At 38.8% G+C, this 15,038-nt stretch overlaps 1 protein-coding gene across 9 annotated transcripts in view; it reads right to left on the bottom strand.

The window, feature by feature from the left end:
• Window positions 1–15,038, bottom strand: part of AGTPBP1 (ATP/GTP binding carboxypeptidase 1) — a 70,388-nt gene that overhangs the window by 16,141 nt on the left and 39,209 nt on the right. For 5 of the 9 annotated variants that reach the window (XM_083576523.1, XM_083576520.1, XM_083576521.1 and 2 more), the window contains 8 exons: window positions 14,209–14,246; window positions 13,149–13,357; window positions 10,957–11,134; window positions 9,269–9,360; window positions 8,261–8,377; window positions 5,977–6,683; window positions 4,961–4,999; window positions 1,872–1,955 (listed from right to left, as the gene is read on the bottom strand). In XM_083576523.1, the coding sequence (XP_083432649.1) occupies window positions 1,872–1,955; window positions 4,961–4,999; window positions 5,977–6,683; window positions 8,261–8,377; window positions 9,269–9,360; window positions 10,957–11,134; window positions 13,149–13,357; window positions 14,209–14,246 (1,464 nt within the window). The remainder of the gene's footprint in view (window positions 1–1,871; window positions 1,956–4,960; window positions 5,000–5,976; window positions 6,684–8,260; window positions 8,378–9,268; window positions 9,361–10,956; window positions 11,135–13,148; window positions 13,358–14,208; window positions 14,247–15,038) is intronic. The other 4 variants (XM_083576526.1, XM_083576527.1, XM_083576524.1 and 1 more) reach the window with 1 other exon arrangement.

The raw sequence follows: 15,038 nt of genomic DNA, 5'->3' as shown, positions 1-15,038 counted from the left end.
GGGGTGCCTTCACCCCGCTGCCCTGCGGAGGCTACAAAGGATGTCCCTGAAGCCTCAAGCCTTTGGAGTGCAGCTGCACTCCAAAGGCTTCAGGGATCTTTTGAGGCTGGCAGTGGGGGAAAGCAGCGCTTCCCCCCACCGCTAGCCCCACAAGCTCGGGGGGCAGCGGCAAGGCTGCACACAGTATTTGCGCTGTTCCCCGACCTGCTCTTGAACGCACCTTGAACACACCTTGTTTTAGAGGGGGAGAACAAGAATTTTTTTTCCCCTGTTCTCCCCCTCCTATGGTCCGGTGCGCCCTATAGAGCGAAAAATACGGTCTTTCCCAGCCTGGTGCCTTCCAGATGTTTTGGACTACAACTCCCATCAGTCCCAGGCAGTATACGTCTGTGTTGACACGGCCACACGGAAGTTGTAGTCCAGAACATTTGAGGCTGGGAATGGCTGTCATACATTTTACTTTCCCCAACCTTTCTGGTCTTCTTACACAATAGGGTAGCACAACCCACCATGATGTGTGTTCACCAGAGAATAACATTTCTCACTGAATTTACAAAGAGTTTTGCAAAAACCTCAAACAGATACCTGCTATTTGTAGAAATAAAATATCTAACTAACTCATTCAGGGATTTCCTTAAACCCAACAAAAATGTTTAAGAAGATGTTTAAATATTAGATTATTCTTTGTTTCTCTTGGAGTGACTTCCAGTGGAGTCAACCTGCTGGTGCAATGGACCTCTGCTCAAATAGATGTTGGGGACCTCTGCAGCAGACTACAGGAGGGGGCGTGCATAGCTACGGAGGGGAGGGAGAGGAAAGGGAAATCCCGTCACATCCATTCATGTGACGTTGGACTCACCCATAAGATTTCTTTTAAAAAGTTTCTTAACTTGACAAAAATAATGGAATAACACATTCCATATAAACAAGAATATGGGAATATTTGGTATAATGAATATCTAAGCGTGCAGTTAAATCGGCACACGTTAAGTTATTTAATTGCTTCAGTTTGCTACTCTACTGGCTAAAAGTGGTGTTTTTCAAGTTTCCAAGGTGGAATAACTTGGAAGCTTTTATGGAGTTTGTCAAAGAGAAGACTAGTAAGAGGTAGAGAAAGCACACTTTCAGAAGTTTGCTCACTAACGCCAATCTTCACCTGCAGCGTGCATTCATAGGAGAGTGTTAGGGAAGTATTTTCAATTCACATTTCATGGACCAATGGTGAGTTACTTTCCCAGAATACTCGGCAACACACAAGTGTTTCACTGCAGGCATAGAGAGGGTCCTCAGAAGATAAGGAGGCACATACAGTCATACCTCGGGATAAATACGATTCAGGTTAAGCACTTTTGTTACTTCCGGGTTTTGCTGCATGTGCAGTCAAAATGACATCACGCGCATGCGCGGAAGCGGCAAAATGCGACCTGCACACGCGCCGTTGCGTCTTACATTCTGTTTAGGATGCGAACGGGGCTCCAGAATGGATCCCATTCACATCCCAAGGTACCACTGTAATGGGTTACATGAAGCTGCAAAATTTGAAACCACTTGAAGTAAATATAATAGTAAATCAAATCAACCTATTTTATCAATTAATAAAGTGAGTTTTAGGTTCTTTTAATTGTTGTTTAAATACAAACAATTACAACTGATATTTTAAGCTATAACTGCATCTCATTTGAGCAGGAATTAACTCCCAGAACTTTTACAACTATATGAATAGTCTAGGAAAGCAACTGGCTACCATTAACCTCACTTTCTCATCAGCTTCATTTTCTTACTCATTTTCTGTATGTATAAATTAATTTAAAACGAAAGGAAAACCAGACCAAAGAGAAAGTTAAAACAGGAACTTTACCTGTGAAACCTACCTGGGATTATCAAGGTCATACACAACTCTGTCTATGATATCATTAGGATGAATCAGCCTTTCAATATCTTGGGCGATTTTTGTCCTATAAAATAGAGAGAGCCCTTAGCTCATGTTTCACAATGAGAAAGGTACAACGCCAGTTATTAAAAATACATTATAAGGTAAGGAAAGACCATCAGATGAGGTATCTAATTTTGCATAGAATGTGATTATCTATCTGGGGGACACATCCCAATTATTTTCCTTATGGAGAGAATCAACCTGTACAGAAGACATCAAAGATTCAAGATCAAATGTTGGATTCCTTTTCCTTCCAAAGTGCATAATATCAGATATCAATTATTCTATCAATTAGTATTATTAGTTAAAATTAATTAAGCTTTGAGAACAATTAAGTTATATTAGCAATTCATGCAATTACAGCTGAAGTAAATAAAGTTTCAGAGAGTTCTGTGCAGTGATTGGGTTAGTGTGCGAGCTTCTCACCTACGAAAACCTCTACTTAAACATGAGGTTATAAATAAAACGTACACTTAATGCAAGATTAACCATGTGACACAACTATCATTTCTGCGAAAATAATTCTATGCTCCCACTCTGTGGAGCATTATATCTGGTGCTTTTATTCTGCCATGTATAGATGCTGTAAGCACTCTTGAAGCAGATGTACAAGCATGTCCGTAACCATGTGCACAGGAGACACAAAATTCCCTACACAAATGTGTTGTCTATGTCAGAAAGAAATCTTCTTATGCCTCATGGCACAGAAAGCCTATGCAGTTGGAAATACCTGCTCAGAAAAGTTGAACACCCTGGAAATTAGCTTTATTCAATAGCTAAATAGTAAAGAGTGAAAAGCACGTACAATAATAAAAACAAAGATTTTGATATTGAAACATATTTCTCAATTGCCATTCTGTGTCTGAAAATATATCGCGACTGGTCTTGATATGGGATGTAGAAGTTGCGCCAAAACAGAATGAAGTTATTGTGTGGTAAGCTGACAGTGTGAACAAAATGAAAACCTACTGTAAACTATCATTCAGAAGACATATTATGCACAGGCACCAAAATATAGAAATGAGTAGCTAAACTAATAACTAACCTCTAATTCACAGCTTCACTCTTCTACTCTTGCCAAAAGTAATGTTTATACAATGTCAAGAAGGTAAGTTTAGAATCGTTAGCAAGTAAAACCTAGACACACTTGCCACAATTTAGTTTTTTTAATGTCACCGTTAAGGACCCATCTGACTACTGACATTTTTTAAAGATCTATTGCTACGGAAATTAGTCTTATTTTCTCCATCAAGCCTAACTAGGCTCATACAAACTTGTTTCTTAAGACAAGCCTGATATTTAGGATTACAGGAATAATATAATGTAATAATAATGTATAATATAATGTAATGTATAATTTAATATGATGTTTGGAATTATTCTGGAAATAATGTTTTGTTTGATTCAGTTCTTATATATTAAAATTATCTTAGAATATTTCTTCCTTTACAACTAAACAAAATCATTGACATACATATTCTAAGTTTGCTTCCCTGTTTATTTTATTATGCCTTAATATTTTTTGCATATTGGTAAGTGGCCCAGCTCGCACATAACACTAAGTCAAGGTTTGTTTAGCCAAAGTGTAATTTATGAATGTCTGAACCCAGCTTAGCAGACTAACCATGATTTATTTTCCGGCAACAGACCACAATGTGAAACCATGGGTGGTGACTGGCTTATGAAGTACAGTTTGCTTTAACTATGGCTTGGCACTATGTCTGAACACAACAGCTATGGTCTGTTTGGCAACTCCACCTCAGGTACATTCCAGGTTACAAAGGTAGATGGCAAGAGCAATTTGTGTGTGTGTGTGTGTGTGTGGTTTTTTGTTTTTTTAAAAAACCTTAATTTGTTTGCTTCTGTGCAAGATGGCCCTTGGCTTGTTGAACAAACCATAGTTCAGCATTCTGTAAACACAGTCATTATATTAAAATAGTTTCAGAAGGAAAGTAGGAAAAACACATCTTTTAATGGAATAGTTTTGCACATGCTTTCAAAGTCTACTTGTGACGCTAGTCAATTCAATTTTTTTTGAAATTATCTTACCTAATTTTTCTCAATACCAGAGACCAACATTATCTGATTTGGGGGTATTGCCAAAACCTGAAAAATAGTATTAAGCTAGACACTGAATATCTCTCAGTGGTCAAGTTGTAATTACACTTATTTATTATTTTGGAACTTTGATTCTTTGGAGCCATGACTAACTAACAAACAGAAGCGTCAACACTTCTAGTACACCTTTGAATCTTTCACTCACTGAACGTACAGCGCAAGGCAAACCAAATCCTTAACTATGAATGTTGCTACATTTATCTGTAACTCGCACGTTAACATGAAATTCTTTGGCACCGTTACGAATGTGTTGTCACTGCATTTGTAACTGCACAAGACATATGCAACAAGAAGGGGTAATGCTGAACCAAAACTGAGGTGCAGAGGGCATCTCCATCGCATTTTCTAGCTCTGGCCCTTCCGGTAGCAAATGAAACCTGATCTAATTTGTAAGGCAAATACTTGTAATCCTTCTTGTAGTCAAATTCTAACCTTAAACACAGGATCAAGAATGACAGCACAAAAATGTTTAAAGATTAGGACATTTGCATCTGGTGCCCTATGAACAAATGAAAGCAAGATCTTAAGGTTCCCCAAAGTCTTTCTGAGTGTTTTGTCAACAAATGACCAGCATCAGTTGCTCTACTTATCTGCACAGCATGCTGGGACTCTGGAATGACTGTAGATTCTACATAGCACCACACCACAAGCTTTAGTAGCAATTCACACTGTGTATTAGAGCAACCCCCTGTGTTTTTGACATTATGGAAAAGAAAGGAAGATTTTGAAAGAGAAGAGAGAAACCAAGATCATTTTTTTTAAAAAAAAAAAATTGATTTTCTGCCCTATCAATTTGGAATAAGGTTCAAGGAAACTGCACACACCCATTCACTGCCAACTATTGCCAAAAAGGAGTTCAAGAGACCCCGATGTTATGAAGGAGAAATATCCAATATTTCTTTCACATACATCAGAGTTCGCATGTGACTGCCAGCCATTCTCTTCTTCCTTGTGGAAGAAAGGGAATAAAGTTTGAGATTATGAAACACCTGTGAAGTCCAACTCCTTTTTTTTCTTTTTCACAACAACAGATCTTAGCATTAACATAGTACTTTAGCATGTTCACGGCAATTTATATACATTAACCCAGTAAGCTATACCACCTCCCTGTGAAACAGGTTGTTGTTATAATCAAACACTGCAAAAAAGGAAACTGAAGCTAACAGTTTACTGAGGTTCATGCAGAATGAGAGCTAGACAGGGGGCTTCTCAGCTCAGCTCAGTTTGCTACTGCACCACATCTATCTCCTGCTTTATATATATATATACTTCAGAATATTTATTCCAAGTTCTCAGTGGGCTTCATTATTGTTAAGGGGGAAGGAAGCTTAAGAGAAAACAAAATTCTGTGTTCAAAAAACATTGTCCCATATTAGCTAAGCACAATAGTGACAAAGGGAGTTCCCACTCATGGAACAGGGTGTTATCAGTTCTTTACTTCCTCTGTAGCCCTTTCTAAATCCCCAAAGACAGTTTCAGGGAGGTTCGCATTGTGGGGGATATAGTCTGAATTGTGGGGGATATAAGGGGAAATGGACTCCTCTGCACTGGCTCAAAGTCTCTTCCATTCACAAAAAAACGCTCTGCAATAAACCAAACAATATTTTATTTAATTTTACTGTTCACAGTACAGTCATACCTCGTGTTAAATATGTTTCAGGTTGAACATTTTCAGGTTGCGTTCCACGGTGACCCGGAAGTAACGGAACGGGTTACTTCTGGGTTCTGCCGCTCGCGCATGCGCTCAAAACAACGTCACGCGCATGTGCAGAAGCAGCGAATCGCGACACATGCAGATGCGGGTTGCGTTCTGCTCAGGATGCGAACGGGGCTCCAGAACGGATCCCGTTCACATCCAGAGGTACCACTGTAAATCGTAGCTTTAGATAATCCTTGAAACATGTTAAGAGAAATGGGAAACTCACCTCTGCACACCGTAAGGCCTTTCAAGAATAGGCTCTTTAAACGGAGGTGGAAAGTGTCCAAAATAATCAGGATAAGCCACTTCTGAATATTCAGGAACAGACTTCGTATTTTTCACTACCTCAATATAAAGTTCTGGGTCGTGGAGTTGTAGCTTATCAGGCGCCTCCAGCATCACTTGCTCTCCCAGAGAAATGGAGCAGGAAATTTCCTCCTCTTCAGGCTCTGCTCCAGAACAGCACAGCTTGCCCAGCTGGACAGACCGTCCTTCAAACAACACACTTCCGCAGGATGAAGCGTGTTGAAAAGGTTTATTACAGGCAACTTCGCTGAGGCTGGTTTTACACTCTTTTTTGGTCATGGCCCTTGTACTATAAGAGTGCTCATTTTTGGAAGCATTTTGCAACGAAATTCTGTCAAAGTCTCTAACTATTTCATGGTTTAGGCACTGGCATGATGAGAACAATTTCTTGCGATCGCTTTGATTCTGTAAGCTATTGTCCGTGTTGCTATCACGGTTTACCAGACCCAAAAAGATGGGTCTTTTGTTACAGTCCTCTGTTTGTAGAGGAGGACCCTCCTTCACGGGAACTTCTGTTGCAGGGTTTGCTGGAGATGGCTCCTCTCCAGCGGTAGGGACAACAATAGGCCCTCCTAGGGTTACATTGGGTGAAAAAGGCTTTGGTTCCTTGGAAACTAAGTCACACTCCTTAACATTAAGGAGAGAAGGGAAAAAGAGAAGGGAAAATAATTATTAGGAACATTTAGATACTTGATTTAACAATGCATAAATAACACCAAAACTCCTGCCCAGAGACCTTACAGTCTTAAGTTTTCAAAAGTGGAAGAAGGGAGAAACTTCCAGGCAACAGCAGCAGAATACCTAGAAGCAGAATAAAAAAGGAGGCGCCAAATGCAGGTGAACTTGTTTGCAAGAACAAGCAGAATGTGAAAAAAATGAGAATAGAGATGTATTTCTAAAGAGCTTACACACTAACGCAGAAATGGAAAAGGAATCATTTTACAAGCATAAGGAACAATTTAGCAATATGTAGAAATAGCAAATATCTTATCCTACTTAGCATTTCTGAGAAGGAAAAGAGTAGACCCTGACAACAGGCTACATTTAGGGAAAGAGAATATCTCTGAGTCTGACAGCAAAGGGTATGTTGGACTTTGGCAGGAAATGAAGAGCCCCACCATTGGCAAGATCAGTTTGTTATCTTTAGATTTAAAAATTCACTCAGGAGCTGCTTCCAGTAAGATGTGAAACAGGACAGGGGATGAAAAAGAAGTGGAGAGAAAAAGAAAGAGTCAGCAATATAAAGGTGCTTGGTGAAGCCATAGAAACAAAATAGAAAAATAAGGTCAGAAGACCGTTAAAGTAGGGGAAATCATCAGAAAGGGACAGCACTCAGAAAGACATCAAGAGAACCAGGAAGAAAAAATGTCACAGAAACCAAAGACACAATTAACAAATTAACAAAAGCAGCAGATAGCTGAAGAAGGAGTGCTGAGAAGAAACAATTAGCTGGAAAAGGGTTATTAGAAATCTTGGTTACAGTGCATTCCATTAAGTGAAGGCCATTCATTCAAGGAGTCACGTAGGGAAGATGAAAGGGTAGCAGGAAAAGAAAAAGGGAGGTCTAATTAGGTGTTTTTCTTTCAACAAGCCTGAAATCAGATGAGTAGAAAGTGAGCAATGTTATGAAGAAAAAGGAGGGGTATGCTAAGGAAGTGTCAAAAGAGCATTCTAACAGCTTACGGGAAAGGCAGGTGCTGTTCCCTCCAGATGTTTCTGACTCCAGCTCCCAGCATCCCTGACCATTGGCCCTGCTACGTGGGGCTGATGGGGAGTTGGAGTCAATCAAGATCTGGAGGGCATCACACTGACTATCCCTGCCTTAAGATCTCCACTTTAACTTACAGAAATGTGCAGGTTTATTTACAGGTGGCAACCAATTCATGTGGGGGTTCTGTTCCCGGCCCCTGTGAGCATCGGTGGAGCGTGAATAAACATGCCCCATCCTGCCTTCTTCTGGGTGCCAAAGGACCTGCATGTCAGCAACATTGCATCAACTGGACACACCTAAAATGGTTTCTGCTTGTACTTACTGTGGCAATTCATTTTCTTTCTCCAGTTCAGTTGTTTGAATAGCAACTCTGCAAGCTTTGAATGCTCATTTGTATTTCAATAGAAGTAGCAGCCAAATAAAACGCATCTTAGCAAGACTCCTAAACTATGCTTTTATTATTATTATTATTTAAAGATACTAATGTCTGTACCTGAAAGTCCTCTATAAGTTCTGGGAAGAACTGTTCATACATTTTCAGATCTTCCACTGATCGCCCCAATTCCTGCTTTGGTTTCAGTTTGTTGATATCAGTCTCTATGTCATCATTCTGTTGGGGAGGAAGTGAACTTGCATTATTAAAAGATCTGTGGGATACACGATACAATTTCCAGTTTAAGGTTACTGAGAATGTCTAGTATTTTCTTCATACTGCAAATAAGGTTCTTTTGCACCTCAAGAGAAAATACACAAAAGCTCTTATTGACTGGCGAGCTGATAATGGAATGGATCCCAAAAGTAGGAATCTTCCTCCGTTCAACCCATTTAAATGATTTTACAACAAGATGCTAACATACTGGTTAATGCCCTGATTTGTTGGAAGTGTGATGTATTGTGAGTAAAAATATACAGAGTGAGCTGGTTCACGTCATGCTAAAGTTTGGTTCAGTGTGATGTGAAGAAGCATGAGCAAAGCTTTAGCTCACATGATCCCCCTTCCCTCTTCTTCTGTATGGCCATGGCTTACCCTTCTGCTCTTGTTAAAGTGACAAAGTGTAACTGATATTAGGCATCTTCAGTTATGCTTGTGAACAAAGCCCTCTGCATAACGGGAGCACCTGATAAAAGTTTTCCCAAGTGCATGGACGAATCTAATAATGATCAAATGAAGAGAAGAGAAGCTTCCTTTGTCACACAGTATGGGGATGGTTGGAGACGGGGGGCTAATATGCACAATGATGTTGGGCTGTGGCTTCCATGTATGTATCACTACCCCCCATCCACACATTGAGAGTTCAGACAAATGGCTCAACGCACATTGTCAAAATGCTTTGCTCGAAACAACACAACACAACACCTGTCCCTTCCCCGATTGTTTTTACAATTAATTCACAAGCAAATTTATGATTTGGAAAACACAATGCACGCACACGCAATTTTTCTGAAAGCTAATGAAAGTAATTGCGCAATATTTGAGTAGTATGCCCTCAGTTCCACTAACCTTAAAATCTATATCATCTTCATTATCATTTTCAATCTCGGACTCTGTTTCGGCGTCATCATTGTCATCACTTTCATCTACTACGTCATCCACTGTGATATAAAATGCTCTATAAGTAGGGCAGATGTACGTTTTCTACAACATGTACATCCCAGAAAAGAAATGATGCATGTGAAACTTTTCACTCTCCAACTGAAACCTAATACTACTTATGAAGTTAAATGAGACCACATGCTGCATATGTAATTACACAGTTTCTCAATGTTACAGAACAAATCTGTTAAACATAAGAGGACACGAACAATGTAAGGTAGAACAGAACAGCTAAGGCTATGCAAGCTATTGAAAGTTGTTCTCTGTATCATCCAGAGAGTAGAAAGAAATCTGGTAGTTTTTGTCCTTCTGAGGCACTCCAGCATCCTTGAATAAGGCACCTCAAGTAGAAGCCCAGGGGAGTACAGAATAGAATGATGGCTTATGTAACTGTTCCTATACAGGATTATTTAAATATGAACAAATTCGGCAGTTTTAGAGCAAGGCCTTTTAAGGGTGGAATTACATTTATCTTGACAAAAGCATGCTCCAAAACCTGCATTGGTTGTGAGTCCTGGAAGACCTGCTCCCTGCCTTGCAGGCCTTTTTCACCTGGCCTGGGAGGGAGGTGCCTTACCTGACTCACTCTACAAAAGTTGAGGCTGCTAACCAGACTCTTGGGCTGGGGTAATGCTTCAGGGAGTGTGTTGCGGGCGGTGGTGGTTGTTGTTACTTATTTATTTTTTTGGTACCTTTATGTTTAGTGAAAATTGTTCAATTTGGTTGTGTACATTTTGATGTGTTTTATTTATTGTTTAGGACTGCATTTGTTATATTTGTAATTATGTAAATGTTTTTCAGGTTATAAGCCACCTTGAACATAGTTTGAACTAGGGAAAGGTGGCATACAAATAAAATTATGTATGTGTGCATGCATGCATGCAATGCAGATTCAGGAAAAGTTGTATTTGTGAGAAAAATAGCCTGCGGGCTTAACCCATTCCATCCCCACCATTTCTACCAAAGTGTATGTCTTCAATTCATGAATGGCAGCACAACTTTTTATTTTAGATACACTTCGAGAAGACCGTACACATGGCTGTACACTAGACCATACTCCCCAATGCACCCATTCATTGTCAACTTCAAACCTTAAGTGGATGAAGTGTAAAAGTACTTTCACTTCTGAGATACACAAGCAAATTATAATTTTAATGTTCTGAATGCTGGATTAATAAAATGAATTCAGGATATACAGCACACATTTTCAGACTCATTCTTTTGGATCTGTCAGGCTTGTTATACACTCTAAAGATTTCAAAAGGCAACAAACTTTGTTGCAGAATTTATCTTTGTGTTTTTGATTTTACTTAATCAAAATGAAAACTGAGGTGTCACATTTTGGTCTCCTATTTATGAGGCATAAATTTCAATCATCTAAATATATAACCTTTTCTTTAAAAGGGGGATATAAGGTTGTTGGTTTTTTTTAAAAAAAATAACGACATTCTGCATTGAACTGTGTAGTATTATGACTTCAACAGTAGGCTGCTAGAACAACCAGATAATTGTAAGCTTCTGTGTCTATGTTTTTCCCTAATTCTCATAGGAAAGCAGATATACACAAGACCATGATGTTTCAAAATTAAGCATACCTTCAGGAGGCAAACTATACAGCTGATACACTGGACCATTAAGAGGGATGACAGGTAGTTGGAAATGGAAAGCACTTTTAATGGTTGGCAGTGGAAGACGGTTTTTAGGATAACATTTTCTCATGATTAGACTGGATGTGTTGACCAGTGGATCAAGCGTCCTTACCGCAAGGCATTCCTAGTACAATAAACAAGCATTATAAAACAAAGCACTGCATGTCAAATAATTTCACTGTTTGTGCACTATAGTTCTACTGTGGTAAAATGCTAGGAATAGGAACTCTTGAAGAAATCTCTTCATTTTATGATGGAATATTTGCCTTGATTATGTATTGTCATTATTAATATACACACACCTTCAAATGATCTAAGTCAGGCATGGCCAAAATTGGCCCTCCAGATGTTTTGGGACTACAATTCCCATCATCCCTGACCACTGGGTCCTGTTAGCTAGGGATGATGGGAGTTGTAGTCCCAAAACATCTGGAGGGCCAGGTTTAGCCATGCCTGATCTAAGCAGTTCACATAGGCAATACACAGAATACAATAAAAGACAGTTACAGATACAAATCACAAACTTAAGTATATAGTAGAGTAAACTTAGAATGGAGATAGAATGCAGTCTAATCAAGGCCTGAGAAAAAAAACAAAGTTTTCAGTAAGTGTTGGAAAAATATATAAATTTGGTGCCTGTGCAACACATACAGGGACAGAGCTCCAAAGAATAGGAACTACCAACCCAAATTTCAGTGACACATAACTGCTAACTGGGAACTGCTAACTGCCACATAACCGTATCAGTAAAAATTGTAGCATAACTCCAGTGAAATGAATATCATTCATGAACTATTGCTCAAGTTCAAAGGGCGCCATAGCCCTAGGAAGTTGGGAAAGAACAAGGTAAATCTCATGTCCTCCTGATACAAGGTAGAGATGCTGGAATCACTGAAGCAGAACTATTAATGGAATTAAAATCAAAGTTCAAGCAGCAAGGAGGTTTTTCCACTAGATGTTCAAGAATGACTGCAGTTTACCAACATACTGCAAAATGTTGCAAAGGACATATGTTCGGTCTTGGTTCAAATGCTTCTGCAAAAAGTCTATGACCAAATTCCTGATTACGTATGTTAACCAACTTCAAGTAGGTCAAGTACCCAATAATGTATAGAATCCAATTTCAAGACAAATGGCCTTGCATAACTGTAAAAACTAGAACGTCATAATTCAGTTTGGAACAAATCAATAGCAGCACAGGTGTAGAATCTGCTCCCAAGAAGATTGAGGGAAGAACTGGCATAACATTCAGCAGATTTTTGCATTTCATTTTGCTGCTGCATTTGCAGTAGATAGAGGTGGGCTGGTTCAGTCTTAGCACCAAGAACAATGCAGACATTGAGGCCATCACACTGCTTTTAAGTACAGTACAGTCGTACCTTGGATCTCAAATGCCTTGGCTCCTGAACAAATTGGCTCCCAAAAGATCGAAACCTGGAAGTGAGTGTTCTGGTTTTAGAACATTCTTTTGGAAGCCGAACGTCCAATGGGGTTTCCGTGGCTTCCAATTGGCTGCAGGACCTTTCTGCAGCCAATCAGAAGCCTCGCTTTTGTTTCCGAAAGTTTTGGAAGTCGAATGGACTTCCAGAACGGATTCCGTTCGACTTCCAAGGTACGATACATTGAAATCAGCTTTTTGTCTCCAATTGAGTCTCCCTCAAAAACTATCTGAAGTTCCGCACTAACCCTTTCTAAGATACAATTCTTTAAAAATAGCTTTTAAAGATTTTTTTTTAGTGTACCTTCTCTATACATACTTCTTCCCTTTCTTAAAATCCACCACCACTCTTTTTTTGAGCATGATTCCTTGATAGTGATAATAAAGATTCATAGAGGACTAAACAGATTAATACAGAACAGGGATATCAATTGTTAAGAGATGAGGTGATTGGGTAAATGAACTGTCAAGTACAGATTAATTTAAATTTATAATGTCAAAAGTAGTGGATGAGATTGAATGCATTTACTGTGATGTATGATGATTTTTCAGTTGATGAAGAATAGCAATAATACAACTTTCACGATTTTACCCATGTATTGGGACATGCACACAGACAACTTTGTATTACCATCTTAATGGTACATATAAATATGCTTCACTGTGCATTCATAGTAATATAAGCTTTTTAAACACTTACTTGTGAAGTGTTGTACAGAATTTTCATCCCATTGACATCAATGAATGCTTTTCTTCCCAACTTGATGTTTGTAATGCTCTTTATAGACTGCAAGATGCCCTTGCGGATCAACATGTGTCTATGCCGACTATCATGGCGATGCCAGTCGACGTAAATTGTCAAGAGCATTTGGACATAGCCTCTGTCTACGGCTTTCCTTGCATTTGTTTCTTAGATGGGGAAAAAAATCAAGAGATCTCAAGAAACTATAAGCAGTTACAACATGCCAAAATGTACCAAAATATGTAAATCTTTTTTAAAAAATGTCTTTTAGGATAAAATACATTTAGAAATGCATACACTGAGATTACCTTGTAATAAAATATGCACTTAAATATCCCCCATATGCGTTTTAAAAAAATTTGCTGATTGCTGTGATTGCTGTGAGAACAAGATGGAATGAACGTATGAACATAAGCAAAATTGGCACAGACAAGAAATAGACTTATCTGCCCATACCAAGCTTTAGCCATGAACAGTTATTACATCAGTGTGAGGTAGCTATCAGAGTATTAGACTTAGACTGGGGACACTTGAATCAAATTCCCACTTAGGTTATTAAACTCGCTGGGTCCATTTAACATTCTTTCATCCCAACTTAACTCTCAGTGTTGGAAAATTAAAATGGAAGGCCAGGATGAATATATACATTTCTGAACAAACTGGAGAAAGTTTAGGAAACAAACTGCAATTTTCAATAACCCTCAATCAATAAAAATAGATATTGGAAGCAATTCCAAATAGCATGATGAGTACTGCAAAACAGAGATTAATCCAAAGTGTGCCTAACAGATGTATGCATTTTCTAAATATTTTGTTCTATTCCCTCATCAGAACAGCTCACTGATATAATAATCACAGAATTGCTGAGTCTTTCAATACACAGTACTGGCTACTAAGCTGCAATCTTTAAATTGTTTATTTTCAGTTTTACCTGTGTAAACACAGGGTGATTGCCAGCAAAACTTATTTTAATCTGCTCACATTCCATATCTTCTGAAATATTAAGGCACACACTTACTTGATTTTAGCAATGCAGCAAGGGTGTCTAAAGCAACTCTGCGAATATAAATATAGACAAACAAAAAACAGACAAACTATTAGATTTAGGTAACATTCCTGATCATTGATAAGCATCCTACCTCTGCATGTGACTGCAATTCTAAACATGATCAAGTGTTGAAAATGAATTTTAATTTGTTTTATATTCCATAAGTTTGGTTTACCTGCAACAGCAAGTATCTTGGGGGTAGTGTGAGTTAAATGGCTAATATGCACAAGAACCGGGCACAGAGCACATTCATACTCACCATGTTTTTCCAGCTGCCACGCCTCCCCTCCTTGCCCCCCTCCAACACAAAAATTCAGCACAGCGGAAGTTTTTTCAAGCTTAGTTAGCGCATGGGAGGACAGGGCAGAGGAGAGAAGGCCACAGACAGGATGGGGAGGGCCCGAGTCATTTCCCACCTGTGGGCTAAAAGTTCTCTACCTGTGTTGAAATAACTTAGGTAATCTCATTAAATGGGCACAAGACGTAGGTCACAACATTATGATGGAAGATTGGGTTAAATTATGGAAAACTGACTTAAAATTTACAGATTGTTCCCTATTGAAGGAGAACTACATGAAGATGATGTACAGATGGTACACAACACCAGTGCAGTTAGGGAAAATGTACAAAACTAGTTCAAATATATGTTGGAAGTGTAAGGAAAAGGAGGGAACATTTTATCATATGTGGTGGGAGTGTAAGGTAATTAAAAATTTTTGGGAAATGATATACAATGAATTGAAGAAAATGTTCCATTTAACATTTGTTTAAAAACCCGAGGCATTTTTGTTGGGGATTGT

Source organism: Podarcis filfolensis (assembly GCF_964270895.1).
Source record: "Podarcis filfolensis genome assembly, chromosome: 11".
Lineage (NCBI taxonomy): Eukaryota > Metazoa > Chordata > Lepidosauria > Squamata > Lacertidae > Podarcis > Podarcis filfolensis.
This window is presented reverse-complemented; position numbering and strand designations above follow the sequence as displayed.